The sequence below is a fragment of the Heliangelus exortis genome, chromosome 1 (assembly GCF_036169615.1).
Source record: "Heliangelus exortis chromosome 1, bHelExo1.hap1, whole genome shotgun sequence".
Classification (NCBI taxonomy): Eukaryota; Metazoa; Chordata; class Aves; order Apodiformes; family Trochilidae; genus Heliangelus; species Heliangelus exortis.
Genome location: NC_092422.1, coordinates 165071924 through 165092605, shown reverse-complemented (window position 1 = coordinate 165092605; position 20682 = coordinate 165071924). Strand labels below are relative to the sequence as shown.

General features: G+C 35.3%; 1 protein-coding gene across 9 annotated transcripts in view; it reads left to right on the top strand.

Moving 5' to 3' along the window:
- Window positions 1–20682, top strand: part of MON2 (MON2 homolog, regulator of endosome-to-Golgi trafficking) — a 67840-nt gene that overhangs the window by 23908 nt on the left and 23250 nt on the right. For all 9 annotated transcript variants that reach the window (XR_011723902.1, XR_011723901.1, XM_071733509.1 and 6 more), the window contains 21 exons: window positions 439–568; window positions 1084–1181; window positions 1831–1956; window positions 2673–2867; window positions 3545–3669; window positions 4061–4200; window positions 5221–5374; window positions 6582–6814; window positions 7973–8054; window positions 8756–8937; window positions 10130–10242; window positions 10834–10938; window positions 11176–11256; window positions 11345–11418; window positions 11491–11581; window positions 12608–12709; window positions 14946–15056; window positions 15825–16000; window positions 18206–18368; window positions 18918–19211; window positions 19937–20135. Coding sequence is in view for 7 of the 9 variants with exons in the window: in XM_071733509.1 (XP_071589610.1) it covers window positions 439–568; window positions 1084–1181; window positions 1831–1956; window positions 2673–2867; window positions 3545–3669; window positions 4061–4200; window positions 5221–5374; window positions 6582–6814; window positions 7973–8054; window positions 8756–8937; window positions 10130–10242; window positions 10834–10938; window positions 11176–11256; window positions 11345–11418; window positions 11491–11581; window positions 12608–12709; window positions 14946–15056; window positions 15825–16000; window positions 18206–18368; window positions 18918–19211; window positions 19937–20135 (2974 nt within the window). In the remaining 2 variants the exon portion in view is untranslated. The remainder of the gene's footprint in view (window positions 1–438; window positions 569–1083; window positions 1182–1830; window positions 1957–2672; window positions 2868–3544; window positions 3670–4060; window positions 4201–5220; window positions 5375–6581; window positions 6815–7972; window positions 8055–8755; window positions 8938–10129; window positions 10243–10833; window positions 10939–11175; window positions 11257–11344; window positions 11419–11490; window positions 11582–12607; window positions 12710–14945; window positions 15057–15824; window positions 16001–18205; window positions 18369–18917; window positions 19212–19936; window positions 20136–20682) is intronic.

Here is a 20682-nt window from a genome sequence, read left to right as displayed (position 1 = left end):
AACACGGTTGTGAAAGTTCTGTGATTTAATGTAGGAGGGGAATGACATTTTAGCTTTGGAGCTGACTAGACTTTATGTGATTAACCATGTAATCCTAATACTGTTTTGACAATAACATTCATGGTGCTTTTTTTATATGGTTGACTACTGTATATTCTCTGTATGATGATTGTAGTTTTATTGGCACATCATAATGTCTTCAGGTAATACCCCTTCTGGATTACTTTTGGGAAGGATTATTAAAGATGATTTTGTCTAGAATAATCATTAAAACTTATTCTAGTTCATTGAATTTAAAATGATTAAAAGATTTTTTTTCAGGCAACATTTTGACAAACTGTAATGGAAAGTATTCCTCACTCTGGGGTGTCTTGACTGTTAGCTAAAAGATGAATATATATTGTTGAAAGGTAATTTTTTTTTCTTCCCCCCTTTCAGGCAATTGTCCTTTGTTTTCGATTGCACTTCACAAAAGATAACATCACAAACAACACTGCAGCAGCTACAGTGAGGCAGGTGGTGACTGTTGTGTTTGAGAGAGTGGTTGCTGAAGATGAACGATACAAAGGTGGGCAGACTTCTTATTCTCCTTGCTTATAGTAACCTGTGTTTTGGAGTCATGTTAAATGTGTATGTTTTTCAGATAAAGAAGCAGTAAAAACTCTATACATACTATTTTAAAAGTTGCAGGCATTATTAATTTTTAGTGCCTTTTATAGCTTTGCTTTTATTCAGAGAAGTTGAGATCTTCACATCAGTACAGCAATATAAAGAACCTAGGTATTTTTCAAGCTGTGAGAACTGGTCTTCAAGTTGGTATTGTGAAGGAATTTCAGGTGAAGGTAACTTAGATTTTACTGAGTGTGAAATAAAAGGCAGCAGTAATTTTGAAGAGAGCATTTACTGGAAAGAAGTGCTTGCTATTGTTGATCTTTGTGTTCAATCTAATCTTTATTTCTGTACACATGATAAGTTGCAGAAGAATTACCTGGCCATTCTCCTAGAATATTTTAAAGAACACTTAATAAACACTTGATTTTTCAACAGTGCCTTTTGTTCACAAAACTGATTTTGTTTTTACAGATACTATTGACCAGCCTGTCGCAGTTCAAGGAAATAGTAACAGAAGAACTGTCAGTACCCTGAAGCCATGTGCTAAAGATGCATACATGCTTTTTCAGGTAGTTGGGGAGCATATACATTTGCAGTTATGATCGGGTGCTTCTACAACTCTCTAAGAAATACCAGAAATTTTCTGTTGGCATATTGATAAGGTTCTTAGCTAAAGCCTCAGTCTTTCTTATATGCATTTATTGTAATTGCCAGTGATATGTTGTACCCCAGAGGGATGACTGGAAAATGAAGACAGAGTGACCTAGGCAAATCTTTTATTATAAAGCTTACCTAATAGCTAAGCATGCAAATCTGCATGAAAATCAATATTACTTTTTCTGTGAGCTAAACACTGCTACTGTAACTCAGTCTTGCTTCTTGTTCTTGAAATTGTATATTAAAGTTGAGTATAGAATGAAAAGTTGTAGTTTTATTCATCACACCAATAAAAATTTTCTTGACTTAGCAAACTGAGTTTGAGGGCATTGAATGAACAAAATTGCTACAAGTATACCAGCAAAGTTTAATATGTCTTTTAAAAACTGTTTCACTTAGTAATTTATGTAAAAGAAGTATTTGAGATAAAATTATTTTGAAATAGGAAAATGACTCATTACAAAAGAGTGAGAAAGTACAGATTTTGAGATAGACTTAGAAAACTTAGGCCAGTACAGGACAGTGCAGAGAATGTAAATGCTGTTGTATTTTTTTTTTAAGGATCTTTGTCAGTTAGTTAATGCTGATGCTCCCTACTGGCTGGTGGGTATGACAGAAATGACCCGAACATTTGGTCTTGAACTTCTTGAGTCAGTCCTCAATGACTTCCCACAAGTGTTTTTACAAGTGAGTAGTTCTTGGAGGGAGAATACAGTTTTATTCACGTGGTTAGTAAAACTGGTGCTTTGTTAACTCCTTTGATTTAGCATGAGTACTACTTTTCAAAAAGGATTTGTAGCTTGTAAAAGTTGGGGTTTTATGATAGAAAAGTTCTGTGCTTTTTATCCACTTTTTTCTACTCCTATACTTTATTTATTCTTTGTGTATTTTGCAGAGTATGCCATATTCTGTTTCACCATTTATATCTTCTCCAAACATGCGTTTTTTTCTCTTGCATGATTTATGACAGCCCTGTAACTTGGTTTGTAGCATTGTTATTCCTATGAAAACAGTAACCTCACCCCACTTGCAAAGCACCAGGAATCATAACTGTGAATTTTGTGGATCTACTGCATTTAAATAACACATTGTAGCAGACAGTAGCTAAATTTAAAAAAAGTTATCTATTAAATAATGTATTAGCAGCCTATTTAAATTTGCAAAATTCAAGAAGAGGGTACATGGTATGAACTTGACCACGTGATTTTATCATTATTTATGGTAGCTTTATAATGCTGTCTGCCATTCTTCCTTTTCTTTTCCTGAGTGTGTAGTTCATACCAAGATTTGCATGACTTCAGAGTGCTTTACTGTAACATTAAATGCAAACAAGATACATAATCAGAGCGACTGGTTGCAATTAAAGAGTATCTGGTTATAATTTGTGCTGTTTTCTTTTTCAGCATCAGGAATTCAGTTTTCTTCTTAAAGAAAGGGTATGCCCTCTTGTTATAAAGCTTTTCTCACCAAATATCAAATTCAGGCAAGGTTCCAGCACATCATCTTCCCCAGCACCAGTGGAGAAACCATACTTCCCCATCTGTATGCGTTTGCTGAGAGTAGTTTCAGTTTTGATTAAGCAGTTTTACAGTTTACTGGTAAGAATATGTTCAAATTTTCTTTATGCAGTTTGTTTTTTCTTAGTATATGCCAATACTGTACTCAGTAATAGAATGAATAGGTTCTTGAGAACTGTTGACACATAACAAAGAAAGATAAGTCTAAATATTCTTATCCTCTAATGTGTATTTGTATTTACATGTATTCTGCATGTATGATTTTATTAGACATGGACTTGTATAAATTCTCAGAGTAGGTTAGCTGTTGTCTTTTCTGTTCTCAGCTGCCTTTCAGTTAAGGTTTTTGGGAACCTTTTGATCTTCTGTTGTTTGCCTGGGCTTTAGGCAATGTTGATTACTGTGCCTTGTTAATAACTGCTAAGAGGCATTTTACTTGTGTTGCTAAAAACACCTTCCAAATTTTAGATTTTCCTTTTTATTTACTTTAGCACATGTAAAAACTTTACTGCAATGTCTGTGAGGATTTTACCTTCTTCACTAGAATTGCATATGTGATGTTAGCTTGGTAAAATTATAATGGTTATTAGTTATGTTTTTTATACAATTTTGAGTAAATGCTCGCTGAAGTTGTTTTTTATAGATCCTGTGTAAATCTTGTGATAGAATGATAAGATGAAATAATTTTTTTTTTTTTTGAAAATATTTTGTAGGAGTCTCTTCCTCTTAATTTAATGTCTGTAAACTACATCTTTCAGGTAACAGAATGTGAAATCTTCCTGTCATTACTAGTTAAATTTCTGGATGCAGACAAACCACAGTGGCTAAGAGCTGTTGCTGTAGAATCTATTCACAGGCTTTGTGTACAGCCTCAGCTACTAAGGTATTTAATGCACTGAGTTTTACTTTTACATGAAATTTAAGAAACATTTTAAGTTTTAATGGAAAATGCTTCCTAAACCTTTATAAATATATATATAAACTTAAATGCAATAACTCTTCATGATAGTTTCTTATACAGCGTTAGGCAAAGCTTATTATTCAGGAGAGGCTGATTTATAGTTATCTGAATATTCTAAAACTTCTCTGTCTTACCAGTGTCAAAGGAGCATGTACCTAAAACTATTGCATATTATTAATCTAGATATTTGCCATTAAAATACGCTTTTACTCTTAAAGTGTGGAGGGGGGAGGGAAGTGGTGTTGAAACATCCTTTTAGTTCATAATTTTTCAATAATAAATACTTATTGTACCTTTATAAAATACCTTCCAGATCCTTTTGCCAATCGTATGATATGAAGCAACATTCCACAAAAGTTTTCCGTGATATTGTGAATGCACTGGGGTCCTTCATCCAGTCACTATTTCTTGTACCAAGCACAGGAAACACATCAGTGACACCAAACCAAGCTGGTAAAGCCTCGTCTATATTATCATTTTAATTTGCCAGCATTTTTTAGTAGTAATAAATTCTGATTTGATTCAGTACATATGTTTTGCTTGGTGCAGTTCTGTCCTTTAGTGTTTGCTAAGGTGAAAGTCTAGCTTGAGGCATACAAGTGTTTTTAGGTCATGCAGTCTCTCTATATGTTAAAAGTAATTATACCCAAATGGCAGTGGTTACACTGATGTATGAGGTTCTATGAGTTGCTTTCTTGGAGACTTTGGTCTTCTCATTGTCTGGAGAGAGAGTCTGAACTTGTGGTACCTGCTTCTAGTAAGTATAAGCACGCTTCAGTATGTAGGCAGTGCATATATATATATATATATATATATAAAAACCAGAATTCCTTTTTCTTGTATTTGCTTTTTTTTTTTTTTTTTTTTTTTTTGGCTTCTTAAATTGGAACCAAAATTTATTCCCTTCTAGATGTTCGTTGGTGCATTGTCTGCTCTTCCCTGATGGTTTCTTTCCTTTACGTAGGCATAGAACAGATCCAAATGTTGCAATTGTCTTTGAGTTTTTTTTCTTGTGGTGTTTGCTTTTGAAATCTTTAAATTTGTGATGATTTGTGTTCTTATAATGATTAACCTCTCTTCCCCACTACTGAGTTCTAGATGCATCTAGTCAAATACTTTTAGATATCTGTATGGCTCTTCATTAAAATAAAGATTCTTCTATTGAGGTGATGTAAGTTCAGTTGGTTTACAGAATGTTATGAGTCCTGCTATACCTTTCACAGAAATGCTTTATTCTGACTGAAAATAAGGCAGTTAGCATCACCTTGTGCCTTTCAAGATAACTACTTTGCACGTAAGATCACATTTTAGACAGCAGAGGGAGCCCAGAAATAGTTTGTGGTGGTCTTTTTTATTGTCAAGCAGAGTCTCAGTTGATATTAGCTCAATTTAAAAATTAAATATATAAAAAAAAATGTTTGCTGATCACTAAAATTAGATCAGTTAATTTTATCACTTCGTTTTCCTGAATAGGAAACAATGCATCAGGGAACACTGGCTCAGCACAGACAAGTCCAGGAGTGCTTGGAATGGGTGGAGGTGCAACTGTATTACCTGCCTTTGAGTACAGAGGCACTTGGATACCTATCCTGAACGTAACAGTACAAGGCAGTGCTAAAGCTACATAGTAAGTACCTCTATCTTTCTGAAAACATATAAAAATAATTTGATTTCCAGCTTGACGGTTTAAGGATTTTATTTCTAAGTGAACATGGAGGTCTTCATATCACTCATGCTGAGGCACATTATGGATTTTCTTTTTGTTGGTGCCATGAGGTCTTCTGTTTTTTTGCTGTTTTGTACAAATGCTCTGGATTTTGGTCCAAATGTCCCCTATGGCTTTACAATCTGTTGGATTTTTTTCCTACCATACTGCTGCTGTATTAACTCTTTGCTTTAGGCCTTCCTGCAGTATCTAACAATTTTAACATATCTTTTGCTGACCTGTGTAATGGTAAACATTAGGGGCATAAAGAAAATGGGACATCAGTGAGGAGGAAAAATAGCTTTTTTTACACAAGCTTTACTGCATTCACAGTTTATTGAACAAGTTACTGTGATATGTGACCTATATATGAAGGTTAGATTGTGTATCCTTCATAGAATGTCCAATTATTTGGTCATGAGTTTGTATAATGGAGATTGTGTTCTTCATTTAGAGCTGTGAATACCATATTTTTTTCATGTCAGTCATGACCATTGAGGGTCAGTCTCTTCCCAATTGGAAATTATTTGTACAGCACATGAAATCTAGGCATACAAAAGCAGCAAATAGCCCCAGTACTGCTTTAAAGTAGAAAGTCCTTTATCTGCCTTTGAGGCATGGAAGGACAAATTCAGCCTCGGATTCCAGTAAATTTGGCATGTATGTGTTGACTGGACTTTGTTATTGTGATTTGATAATTGTTATATTCACAGTCATGAGTTTCTGACCTGTGTGCTCTGTTGTTATTCTGTACTTGTGTTCTTTTGAATAGGTTCTGTTGCAGTGGCTTTACGTAAAATAATAATAAAAGTAGAATAATCCATTTACTGGCGGTTGCTTAATATGTGTTAATTAAAAAAAATATTTATTTGACAATCTAAATACTGTACTTGGGGTTTTTACCCTTTCGTTTACTGTTTTGTTTATTAACTCATTTAGTAACTCTTATTCTGTAATGACTTTATTAACCAAGGAGGTTGTTTTCTTGAGTTGGTACAAATCTTGAAGGATGGCATTTGGGGCTTGCTTGTACTTAACATCATTTGAAGTCTTGATGTTTTGTTTGGTTATTGTTTTTAATCACAGTGGTACTGTTACACACTTACTTGTCATGCTTTCAATTTTTTAGTTTGGAAATGCTGGACAAAGTAGAGCCACCTATGATTCCTGAAGGCTATGCCATGTCAGTGGCATTTCACTGTTTACTGGATCTTGTCCGTGGTATCACTACCATGATTGAAGGAGAGTTGGGAGAAGCAGAAACAGTTGGTCCAACAACAGAGACAACTTCATTACAAGCACAGTCTTCTTCAGAGCAGCAAGACTCACAGTCCATATCTGACCAATCAGAGAGAGAACTAGGTATATAAAATACAGCAGTTTTACATGAAGCAGAATTGAAATAGTTCATGCTTTGTTGCTTAAATTTGTTTCTAAACCATACATAAGCCTTTTATTTCTTTGTTTAAATGGAACAGCAGTAGTCTCTAAAAAAATTACTTAATTTACTGCTCTGTCCTATAGAACCTCAGCCATAGAATTCTTATGGTGTATTAATACTGTTTTACACATAGGTAATGTGCAATATGAGGGACAGGTAACAGGCATTCTGTTCTCCAGAATTAGTATTTTACTTTCCCATGTCCTTAGTTCTACTTACCACTGAGATCCAAGGTCACACGAGGCAATCTGACTGAAAGCAATGTAGCAGTTCACAACACATGAAAATAAAGAAGTATTTCTAGTAGTAGGACAAAAGCATCGTTTATATGGAGAGATTTAAAATAAAACAAAAGTAGTTAGGGCAAAACTTACTTAAAAGCAGAAGCAGTTGGAACTGAGGCTTGTGTTTGCGCAAGATAGGAAGGGTTTGGCTATGGTCTTGGCGGGAGCGGTTTTGTCTGGCTTAGCCCGGCCCCGAGGCTGCGGACCCAGAACCGGCCCCGGGCCCCAGCGCTGCGGGAGGGGCGGCGGGAGCGCGGAGCTCTCCAGGGTCCTGCAGGCAGCGCTCGCCCGGCCCTTGGCGGGAGCGGTAGCGGGAAGGAGGGGTGGACGTGTTGCAGCGTGCAGGTCTGGCAGACCTATAGTTTTTCTTTATTAACTTAAATAAATAAAAAAAAAAAAAAAATATGGGGACTCAGAAACATCAGAGGAGAGTATTTTTCCTTCACTGCAAGATTTCAGTCCGTTACTTGCCCTATGTTTTTTGCACTCCTAAATGTTTATATGTACAGACAATGTTGGGTTAAAGTTGGATACACCTTTAGGACATTTTTTGTGTAATTTATAAAAAAAATTGCGGTGGTGACATTTTTTACTTTAGCAATGCTTCTTTAAATGCAGCTGTTTAAATGGTGCTGGTATGAGTATGTTTGGGTATGCACATCCATGTGTCTGTGCAGCTATACCTTTAAGAACGTACTTTAAAGATGTAGAAGGAAGCATTTTGTTTGTCATACAATGGAAAGTTATTAAAATACCGTGTGTCTGCTATAAACAAGTCTCTGTATTTCTTTCAAGTTAGCAGAGCTGTCTGGGAAGAAATGGTGAATGCATGTTGGTGTGGTCTTCTGGCTGCTTTATCCCTCCTACTTGATGCAAGGTATTTGTTCTTTTCTGTCTCTTGATTTTTCAGAGATAACATTCCCAGCTATACTTTGATCTGACTGTTGGTACCAGTCAACCTGACAGTTGTATGAGAGAGCACTGCTGTTGATGGCAGCTGAGTAGACAGGTTTGTGGGTTAGTGATGGCTAGACTGAGTGAGGATCTGTTAAGAGAAAATGACACAGAGCTCTCCAGAAATCTATCAAAAATCTTTAATGTATTTCAATATACACCAACTAAGTACATTTTAAAGGCTTTCATTCAAAATATTTGAATTAATTTTCTCCTTTTTACTTTGCCTTAATGTTTCAACGTACTCAAGTTATTCTACCCATGTCTTGATTAGGGCTGATAAGCTACTTAATAATGTCTCTGTATTATGCAGTCTTTGAAGCTGTTTACTAGGTAGTAACTTTGTAACTTAATTGTCTTTTTCAAAGAGTCTTTTGTTGTCAAACACCATAGTTTGAAATCAGTGTTAAAAACCTCCTCATAGTCTCCTTTGAAGTCATCATAAGTAATGACCAATTTTACAGGAAATGGTTCTGAAGAATACAGTTGTTTGGTTATGTTTGCTCTTCAGTATTTGTAGTGTTGACAAGTTTAAAGTATACATTCTCATTGCTTTCAGTTTTGGTTAGCTGCCTGCTTCTGCACCATGGATTAATTCTAACAAATTGATTTGGTTTTTTTCAGCACTGATGAAGCTGCCACTGAAAATATTCTAAAAGCAGAACTGACCATGGCTGCACTTTGTGGAAAACTGGGTCTTGTAACATCAAGAGATGCCTTTATCACTGCCATTTGCAAAGGATCCTTGCCTCCTCATTATGCCCTTACTGTATTAAACAGCACAACTGCAGCTCTGTCCAGTAAATGTGAGTATATAGGTATTCCTTAATTGTGCTTCTGTGTATTGTCCTCTGTACCCAGATTTGCTCAGGATGTGATTACAAGGATCTGCAGCTGTAGTATTTGGCTACACTATATTATGCTAATATCCTCAGACAGGATCTAGACTGCCTGCTTTCCAGAACTGGTTAGCCTTGCAGCATCTGCTGGGTGTCATTCTAGTCAGCTCAAAACTTCCTGAATGCTTAGCATATATTAGAAATTCATGTTCTAAGGAGATCTGTCTATCATCCCAAAGATCTGTTGGGATATGTAATTTAGGCATTCAAATTACGAAAGGAGCTCTGGGCAACTCAGATACTTAACAGCTGTCTAGAACACCCTACATACATGGTGTACTACAGCCTTTTCTACAGTTGTCTAGTGATGGTAGTACTTACTGTGTAAATGGAAGATCTGAAGTTCTGGGCTATGCTTATCTTAACAAGAAGTTGGATTAATGCCTCTCACATCCTGATAGAATCTTGTAATTCATGCCAGTTGAGGATATACTACTCTGTTCCTTATTTTGAAAATTAATTACTGTGTCCTGAAGAAATGCAGATGCATCTAACATTAGACATCTTAATACAAACCAAAAATACCTTAATCTGGGAACAAGAAACAACACCTTTAGTCCAGCCCACAAGCTGGAGTGTATTAATAGATCATAAGTCTGTGAAGCAGTAGGCATGACTGAGCTTCCCAACACTATGAAAACGGAGCAATTAACTAAAGTTATTTTACATAGGCTACTTTTCTTTTTACAGGTGAGTTAAGAAATATGTGTCCTGAAGTCCTGTATTGGAAAACATCACGAGCATTTATTACACCTTCATTTTCTGAGCACACAGTGATACTATTTACACATAATTAACACAGATGACTGAGTTGAGGCATAGTCTATTGCTTGTACCTTAGCACAAGTAATTTCAGTGTGAACATAAAATGTATTAATCTATTGCCATCAATATTTCATAGTGTGAGAGACTAATTACTGCCTCCTTTAACTCTATAAGGCAAGGACTTAATAATCTAAATATAATTAAAGGTCTCAAAGTGACCCTAAAGTTAATACAGTGAAAAAATTCTCTGGAGTGTTTTTTGCCAGAAGGAGGTTGTTGCTAGAAGTGCTGGATTTTAAATTTAATTTTTTTTTCCTTTTTAATTTTTCTCTAGCATATTCCATTCAGGGACAGAATGTTCAAATGATAAGTCCCTCAAGTGAATCTCATCAGCAGGTTGTAGCAGTAGGGCAACCCTTAGCTCTTCAGCCACAGGGAACAGTAATGGTAAGTAAGTGATCTCATCCTCCTTAACTTCTTTCTGCATCTCAATGTGTCTCAAAAACAGGCAACAGATAAGCAGCATGCTTACAAATAATAATTATCTGAAACATTATCCTAAGCTTTTACTTTGGAACAGCGCTGAACAGCAGAAGTTCTCTAATAGAATAGAAGACTTATTTTCAATTTTTATCTGTCTCTTGGATCAGCAGCTTCTATGCATTCAGTTTGAAAATCCTTAGGTTCAGTTCCTTTGCATGTCTGTGTGTGCAGGTTCACATATATGGCTTTTTAAAGACTGATTTTGTGAGAAGATGCACTTAAAGCTGAAATACTTGTCTTCTTTGATGATAATGCATAACAGGAAGGAGAGGGCCATGTTCAAATCTCACTCAGCCCTAACAAGATAAGACTGAGAAGAAGAGATGCTGAACTACTTGTAAAAAAAAAGACACATCGCACTAATGCAAACAAAATGTCATCTTTCAGCTATTCAGTATAAAAAGTTTTCCTAGAAACATTGTCGTTGCAGAATAATAAAAATTATGTAGTCATTTGTTTTATGGTGGGTTTTGGTTTTGTTTGGTTTTTTTTTAGCTGACTTCAAAAAATATCCAGTGTATGAGGACATTACTCAACTTAGCTCACTGCCATGGAGCCGTTCTTGGTACATCGTGGCAACTTGTCCTGGCTACCCTTCAGGTATGATAGGAAATATTTATGCTTTACTCTTTTGCTTTAATTTGGTTTTGAGTTTTTGTGTGAGCAATAGAAGCTTTGATTCTACTTATGGTGTACTTGAATTGCTTTGAGTAAGTATTGTAGCATTTCCCTTGATTTCTGCTTGTCTGGAAGGGTGCTGGCTGGTTTGAGTACGATACCAGTTTCCTATCTACCTGAAATGGTTTTTCTGCTGAAAATGATCCTTCTGTATTTCAGCATCTCGTGTGGATTCTAGGACTGAAGCCTGGTGTTGGGGGTGCATTAAAACCTGGAAGGGCTGTAGAAGGACCCAGCACAGTAAGCATGATTCTTCATTTTCCAGTTAATGATTACACAGTATTATTCTATTGCAGTCTATAAGGTATATGTTTGTCTCTTTTTCAAGGTTCTGACTACAGCAGTTATGACTGATCTGCCAGTTATATCCAGCATACTATCAAGGCTCTTTGAAAGCTCACAGTAAGGAAGCTTATCTTAAAATAGTGTGTGTCTATCTGTCTTGGCAGTGTTCTGATAGCTGTTATTTTTCAGGTACCTTGATGATGTGTCTTTACATCACTTAATAAACGCCCTTTGCTCCTTGTCTCTGGAAGCCATGGATATGGCGTATGGAAACAATAAGGTATAAGGGGAGTTCTTAATTTTCATTTTAGATGCTTTTGTGAAACAGGCAGAAGGCTTGTACGTTGCTTCTCTAGGGTAACTATTTCTAATATAAAGTTAGTAATACATTTGATACTCTAGACTAAAAAATAAGTTATGAACCAGAGAATGTCTTGTTTACAGTATTTTATATGGTTACTAAATACTCTGAGCATTCTTACTATGTTCCTGTTATGGTTTTTTATTAAGTAAGTGAGGTCATGCATTTCCATTAATCAGATAGCGGGTGAGTAAAACTTCTAAAGGCCTTGTTATTTCAGAGGTTAGCACAGTATGTTTGTTGAGGTATTACAATTTTCATTTATAATATACTTCAGAAAAAGACTGATTTAGATACTAAAAACCTGATAATTGATATTAGCTTGAGAAAACAATAGAATTCCTGTCAGCTGCAGTAAACAACCTTTATGCCAAAAGCATTGAACACCCAGTGATCAAATAAGAGTGAGTATATATTCTAATTCAAGAGGAGAGTTTCTGCAAGTTTTTCCTGTTACACTAGAGATCATGACATAAAATATGACTTGTAATATTTGTCAATTACAGCAACAGAGAATGAATTAAAACAAGCAAAGTTTATGTTTAAAAGCAATTGAAAATGAGAATAAAAATCAGTAGAAATGGAAACAGAATAATTCCAGCTCAACAGTCATTTTGACTGTATGTGTAATATTGAGAGTTTTGAAAGAAATATCAGTTCTCTGGTTATTGTCAAAGTTGGAGAAAAATATATAAAAAGTATGGAACAAGTATTCTTCATGGTATGCTGTTGCTACCCCCTTGTGGCCTCTGTTTGAGTACTGCAGGTGTAACGAAGTCCTTCAGATGCCGTGGAGACGAGTTCACAGCCTACAAGACAAAGTAGTTAAATGACATTACCTTAGTTTAGGAATAGTTCCTTTATTTAGCAATTATGTTGTAGCAAAAGGCTCTGAAATTATCTGATTTACCTGTAAGTCATGTGTTCAAATTTCATTTTATTAAGGAACCATCGCTTTTTGCTGTTGCTAAATTACTGGAAACAGGACTAGTAAACATGCATAGGATTGAGATTCTTTGGAGACCTCTGACTGGTCATCTTCTGGAGGTAAATAATTGGGTTTTTTTTCTTATCTAGGAGGTAAATAATTGTTTTTCAAACTAGAATTTAGCTTTTATTAATAAAGATATCATGGAAATATATTTTCGAAGTGTAATTCTTTTAAAAACTAAATTTTTTGCTTTGTGCACTTTTTTTTTTCCTTCAACTTGAATACATCAGTTTGAATTTAAAAGTGATATATTTAAATTCCAATATTTGGATATCTCAGTTAACTTTGTTGTGCTGTCAGTACTTATAAGCTTTAAACATGACAATGTTTAAAATGACCAATTTGTTATACTTCATATAGGTGTTACAGTTAAGGTAATTAAGTTAAGGTAGTTTTCATTTTGAAATTACATAGTACAAATATCTAGGAGGATAGTTAGATGTATTTTTGTTACCTTATCAGATTGAAGCCATTAGCTTTACTTACAAAGGGTTTGTTTGTTTCCTTTAAAAATGCTTAAGCTAACATTTTGAATGAGAGAAAATTTGGAGAATACTATACAAATACAAAAGTAGGTTTTATCATATCTCAATTCCTTAAGTATTTTAACTTCAAGATGAAAAATTGTCTCCATCAAGGAAAAAAAATAGAAAACTTGAACTGAAAAACAGGTAACAGAATGTAATTATAAAGTTTCAGTTCTCCACACAAGTATGTTGAAGAGTGAAATGGAACCACAGGGTTATGTTTAAAGTGCATAAAGGAGAAAACTTTTCTTCCTCATTTACCAGAAAATATCAGACACTTCCTTAGAACCAGAACCAGTGCATTTTTTCAAACAGTGTTACGGATTAGCCATCTCTGGCCTTATTTATAAAGATCATTTCCACATAAACTTTTATCTAGGAGAAGAAATTCAGATACTTAGGTGTTTAAAGATTTATAGCACAGTCATCTCTTTCTCTTTTTTTTTTTTTGTTCTTCCTCTCAAGACAGTAAGATCCATCTTTCACATCTTGAGACTCTCGTGTGTTTTCATCTAGTAAGCAGTCTGTTTCAATCTGTTATCTCTTGTGGTATTTGCCACTTTTTCATAGGAAGTACATGGTTTTTCGATTTATTTTAAAGAACTTCCTTATTTCCTTTAAAATTAAGTCATTGAGGTACAGTAAGGAAGAAGAAAACACCAGCTGCAAACTTTATTAAACACACCCTGAGGGAAGAATTAATTCCATGTCTCTGGAACTGACAATCTGGTTACATTCAGAGTATCATAATGTAGTTCAAATTCTCTCTTGTTATATACAGTAAAGAAAATTTATATAAATCAGGAGACTAGATATTTCTTGTCTGCATTTTTTAACATTAAGCCTCATCCTCCTTTTCAGTAATGGCTAGTGTCTGATAAGGGGATGATTCACCAGACAAAGCCATCAGCATTCCTTATGATCCTGCCTTGGACTTTTCTGGGTTTTCACACTGTCTGAGCTGGGTCTGGGAGGGTGGGTGGAAATAATAATAAAAAGGTCAAGGAAACTTTTTTGAGGGTACTGAGTACAGCTCATACTAGTTATCTGTGCAATGGATTTGTTCTGTTCTAAGAAAAAAACTCAAAACCCAAAAAACAACAATTAGCAAAATTATAGATTTAGATAGGAGACAGAAATGAAGACATGCTTGAAACTTAAGTTTGAAATAGTGTTTGCTGTTGTTTTGTTAACTTTTTGAACTAATGGAATATAAGGCTTATTTTACATTCACTATGTAGTTACTTTTTGTGTTTGAGAATATAGAAGAGCAGACACTTTCTGTATGGGCTGCTGTCATGCTTCCTCACTTGATTATGTTAAGCAATACATGAAAAAAGAAACTTTGAATTTTATAGTAGCCTAGAGCTAGGTGAAACCTGAAAGTTTCAGGCATTCATTGAAGAGATGTTTGGTCCTTTTTAATAAATAATTTTCTGAGTTAGCTGTTACTGTAGTCATTTTGGAAAGCGTGTTGGATTGAACTGCTGGGGTTTTCATTATGTTTCCTTCTGTCTTTCACTGCTTCCCCTTGCTTCCTCATTCAGAAGGTATGTCTGTCCAAAAAATATAGATTTTTTTTTTTTTTTAACTAAACCTCATTCTGTCATCTAGATATTTACTGTATTGTTTTTAAAAATTATTATAATATTGTACATAAGTTAAAGTTATAATATAATTAAAATATCATTGTGTAATATGTTACATGTATTCAAAGCTTGGTTAAATAAAAGTGACTTTAAACAACACATTGCTGTGTTTTCAGGTCTGTCAGCATCCAAACTCCAGAATGAGAGAATGGGGAGCAGAAGCTTTAACTTCTCTCATTAAAGCAGGACTGACATTCAGCCATGATCCCCCATTATCTCAAAATCAGGTAAAGTAAATCCTTCTTTTCTAGAACTTGAACATGAAATCAAAATCTTCCCTAGAGGAAGTTTTCTACAGTTCATTGAATGTGAGGCATTCATAGAGCAACTTGAGTATTGAATTTGTAGAATCTACAACTGTAACCTTCAGGTGTAATTACTGAGAATCACCTAATTCATTATTCATTCTAATGAACTACCCTAATTCCTCTTTGAAATGCATAACAAAGAGTGGTGATGCTAGTGTGTTATGTCCATTTGTTGGAACAAATTATAGATCACCCACATGAGTGCAGAACATTTTCAGAATGTTTAGAATTATATAGATGATGTGGTAGCAGGTAAAAAGAGATATTACTTAACCTTTTAAGTCACAGCTATTCAATCCATTATTAATAAAGCATTGTAAAATTTTTATTGAGATTCACTGGATAGCTTTTTCAAGGTCTCTTTAGTAGGAAGCTGATTCTAGCACTGCTGGGTGAATGTAAAGTTGCATGCTGGTTTATATGCAGCTGTGCTGGCATGCTGTAGCTGCTTCCCAAGGGACATGGAGCACAGGTGAGGGGAAAAACATGTACATGTCCTTCTGTGATCCTTTATAAACAAAGTTTAGAAGACCAGTCTGATACTGAGTTTTAGCATTTAATGAACAAATTACTGAGTTAATTGAATGAACCTTCAATAGGTAAGTGTTGTATGTTGTATGTGCATAAAAATAATAAAGGCTCATTTAAATTTTGGCATCCTTAATGTGTTTTACTGTTTACTTTTAGAGACTGCAGTTGCTTTTATTGAATCCCCTAAAGGAACTTTCAAACATAAGTCATCCTGATATCAGGATCAAGCAGTTGGAGTGTGTGCTACAGATTTTGCAAAGTCAGGGTGACAGTTTAGGACCTGGTTGGCCATTGGTGCTTGGAGTCATGGGGGCAATCCGAAGTGATCAGGGGTAAGTGATGAAAATAAGATTTTATTGTAAGAACATGTAATATAGTAACAGGAGAATGAATTCTGCTTTTATTTTACTTTAAAAACTACTTCAGTAATAGTCGTAGTTTTCATTGTCACTTGTGGCTTATGAACAATTTTACTCAATAAAATTGAAGGGTTTTTTTTTTCCTATATCACACTTTTATTTACTAAAGTAATCTTTCAGAAGACCAGAGGATTTTTCCACTCTACCCTCTGCTGTGGTCAACACCCAGTATAGATTCAGGAGTACTTTTTTGTGCCAATTCTTTTGATCCTAGCATGCTGCTAAACACATCTCTTGTTCTTGCAGATAATTCTGTATATCTTAGCTCTTGCTCACAGTTCCTCTGTTGTTTCTTTTCCTTCTTGAAATCTTTGAATTTTTGTGGCATCTAGTTGTGGCATCTTCTGAATGCTCTCTATTTCTGTGGAAGCCTTTCTCTCTAAATGGCTACTGGTGGCAAAAATATGGAATATTATTTGCTTGTTATGGGTGAATCACTTGGCTGACTGCCACAGCTGGCCCTGTTGCCAGCAGTAACTGGACTGGTTCTCTTCCCCACAAGGGAAAGTGTGAGGTGAAGTTGCAAGGACTTATTTTGAAATGAGCAGTGGAATGAACACCTGCCCTGGAACTGTAAGCACCAAGACCAATACCACGTGCTTAGATCATGTTATTTCTTTTTTGGAAGTCTTTACTAGCACCAGCATAGCTCAGCACATAACTCTGGTACCAGAAGAAATCACCTCAGCATCTCTCTCCTTTCACCCCACATTAGCCTCTCTCTTCTGGCCATATGCAGACTTCCTTAAGCCCATTCAAACCCTTGAAGGATTTTGCTCTTGTACCAGTATTGCTTCCTCTGGCAGTAGTACTCACCAAAATTTCCAGGGATGTTGGCATTCTTGGTTGTGAGCACCCTCTTTTTGGTGCTTCCTTTGGTACCTGCTGTTTCCAGGCTTGGTGCGAAGTGTTCTGTGATCCCCAGGTGCCTTTTGATTTTCACTGTAGTTGTTGTTAGATGAGAAACACCACAGGTTTCTTCTCAAGACAGTCTTCAAATCCTTTTATGTCTCAATCCTAAACCTCACTGGCAGATACCTCAAGATGTTACTAAGATCTTTTGTTTTATCTTAGGCTCCTACAAAGCATATAGATGTTTGCCCACGTCATATCAACTACAGTGGGGAAAAAAAATGAAGCTTTCTTTCCTTAGCATACAACAATTTCTTGCCTCACCTAGAGCTGTGAGCACAAGATGCAGGCACTGTTATCATACTTTAAACATGGTCTTACTTACTGTTAGGCTTTCTTCCCAAGTGTCTTCTCTCTGGTCAGTGGACATGCTGAAAAAGTATTATTTTATTTAGGATTCTGAAATATGTAACAGACACATCTGTATTCTGATTTTTTTTTCTTCGGATATATATTCTGAAGGACACAAGTTTCTGTACTACTAACCTTTGGAATTTTTTCTTTTGTACCTTAAACATAAAAAACAACAAAACCTATGTTGACACTTAAAGGCATGTTCCATATTTTGTATTATTTATACTCCATCAATCCTTTTGATACTTTAATTTTGTCTCTCACTAAAGAAAGTTTTAGTTATAGATGACCTTGCTGCTTCTGACAGCCCCTTCTCAGAAACCTTCTCCAAACTAGCTTTTTTTTTTTTTTTGTTATTATGCAAAATTTCATTCTAAAGGCAGAATACGAGTTAAAGACCAATTTAATGACAGATATTTTAGAAATATTTTGTCTTAAATTAATATCATATTTAAACAAGTAAGACTACCATGGCCAGAGCAGGTATCTTCCCTAATAAGTAGAAATATACATTGACTATCAGTTTGGCACACTTTGAACAAACAAGTCCTAGAACTACAGAACAAAGAAGAAGGTTTGACTGTATAAAACTAGCTTAGGACCACTGGAGAGTCTAAACTGCAACTTACTAGCTGGTTTACATGGACTAAAAGAATTTGAAACTTTAACTTGATGTTATGCCTCAAAAAAAAACCCCTTAGATGAAACATGTAAATTGTTGCACATTTATCTCAGAAACTTTTTTTTTTTTTTTAATAATGCTATATAGGTGTTGTATTCAATACACCCCTGTGCTCATGAAGAAACCTGAAATGAGTGTGTGTATTTTTGTTTTGGTTTTGTTTTTTTAAGAGAGTCCTTAATACGGACTGCATTCCAGTGTCTTCAGTTGGTTGTGACAGACTTTCTTCCAACAATGCCATGCACTTGTCTGCAAATAGTTGTTGAAGTTGCAGGGAGCTTTGGACTTCACAATCAAGAGCTAAATATTAGCTTAACTTCAATTGGTTTGTTGGTAAGTTCTGTATTAACCTACCATGGTGCTGCTTCTGGCTTTCATTTTCTCTTTTTCTTTTCTTTGTTTTTTTTTTAAATGAAAATTAATCTGTGGTGAAGTTTACAAATCGAAGCCAAAACCTATTTTTGAGTTCTTACTGAGCTCCCATACTGTAATTTGGAATCATATGTAAATTGAGTGAGCACAACTTAACCTTTAATCTGCATTACTCCAGGTGAAGAAAGGTTTTCTTTACTCTAGGTAAAGAAATAATTGTGTAATAATTGTGTATTGATAAACACAGTTACTGTGTTTATCAATACCTGGTTTTAATAAACATTGCTTCCTTTACTAGTACTTCATGTATAAATGGGGCCTAAAAGCTGAGGCTAAGAAAAATGTTTTCTGCAAAATTTATGTGCTTATCTTCCACCAGTGTAGGGAAATTAATATCTTGGCGTACTTCACAAAATATTTTAAATGTGAAAATGAGAATTTATTTCATGATCATTAAGAGGATTATAATAATTTTATCGTACAACAGCATGTGTCTTACTTATTTTGTAGTGGAATATTTCAGATTATTTTTTCCAAAGAGGAGAAATAATTGAAAAGGAGCTAAACAAAGAAGAAGCAGTGTTGCAGAAACAGGCGGAAGAAAAAGGGGTGATGCTGAATAGACCTTTTCATCCTGCACCACCATTTGACTGTCTTTGGTTGTGCCTCTATGCCAAACTTGGAGAACTGTGTGTGGATCCCCGACCTGCAGTTAGAAAGAGTGCTGGGCAGACATTGTTTTCTACTATTGGTGCTCATGGAACTTTATTGCAACATTCAACGTGGCACACAGTAATATGGAAGGTATGATGTACAGGTTTCTCTGAATTGCATTTACATGTTGTTAACCATTGACATGTTATCTCACCATCAATTAGCCAGTTTATTAAGGCTTTTTGAATATAAAGGTATGGTGGCAGAAGTCTGATAGTCTTTTGGGTTTTTTGGGTTGTTTTTTTTTTGCTTTTTCTCTGGCCCTTAAGACCTCTTATGAAAGGTAATTCCTGTTTCTTGATAATTTCTTAATTAGGAGTTATGTAAAAAAGACTGTTCCCTTCCTATAGAGATGAATGACTCTATTTGTTAAAAAGTATGGTGTCATTTGAGGGTTGTGTGATTGGATTGATCTGATTTAGATCAAACTTTACTTTGCACTCTGTCTCTCTTATTTGAGAGGATCTGTTAAATGCCTTGTTCTTGATAACTCTCATGTTGTTTGTGCCTTATGGAAAAAGTCAGGCTGAAGTTGAGTATATTACATGTTGTACTTGTGAGGTGTCTGGGATCCATCAGCTTAGCTTTCTGTCAGTTCTAACTCACTGATTTTTATCATGTTGCTTCTAACCCTTCCCAGGTGAACATCAGTCAGCTGATCCTTACTCTTAACTGTGGCAGAGACTGTTCAGAATAAGGCATACCTCAGGGTGACACAGTGACAGAAAGGATAATGGAAAAATGAATGTTTTACCATGAATATAACTATGTGATTTGAAAAGTTGCTTTTTTCCTTTTGTTTCTGACTGTTACAGGTTTTATTTCACCTGTTGGATAGAGTTCGAGAATCTTCCACCACGGCTGACAAAGAGAAGATTGAGTCAGGAGGAGGCAACATTCTGATCCATCATTCAAGGGATACAGCTGAGAAACAGTGGGCTGAGACCTGGGTATTAACACTGGCTGGAGTTGCAAGAATATTTAACACCAGGAGATACTTACTGCAGCCTTTAGGTAAAACTCATAGTTTAAAGTTATGGAAAGATAAACTTTCTACTTTAGTGTATTTTTTGATGAAAGTACCAAGCAAGTATCTTAATCGTAGCTTAAAAGTGTGTTCTGTTGTGTCTCACCTCAAATGTGATGAAAATTCTGGAGTTTTAAATTCATGCTTTTTAGAGTCAGAAAATTTAAGTACCAATATGATTTTCTGTGCCACTGTACTTGTGATTAAATCTTACCAGCCACGATTCTAGATGCTAATTAGATTTAATTTGTAGTAGCCTGATAATAATTTTTCAGCTCTTTTGGTTGTCAGAATGTATTTTCCCTTATCCTTCTAAAGTTACACAATTCTTGTCTAGAACTCTAGATCTTGAGATTACTGACTAATTCAAGGGATTCATTCTTCTCCTCTTATACTCCTCCACTGTTTGTCTTGGACAGAGATGCCAGCTTGACTTACTTTACAGTTGTCCCTGATGCAGCTAACAGAAGTGTTTCCTTAAAATCTTACCTTTCCTATTTTTAAGTTTTTTATTTTTCTTCTGTAACACCCTGG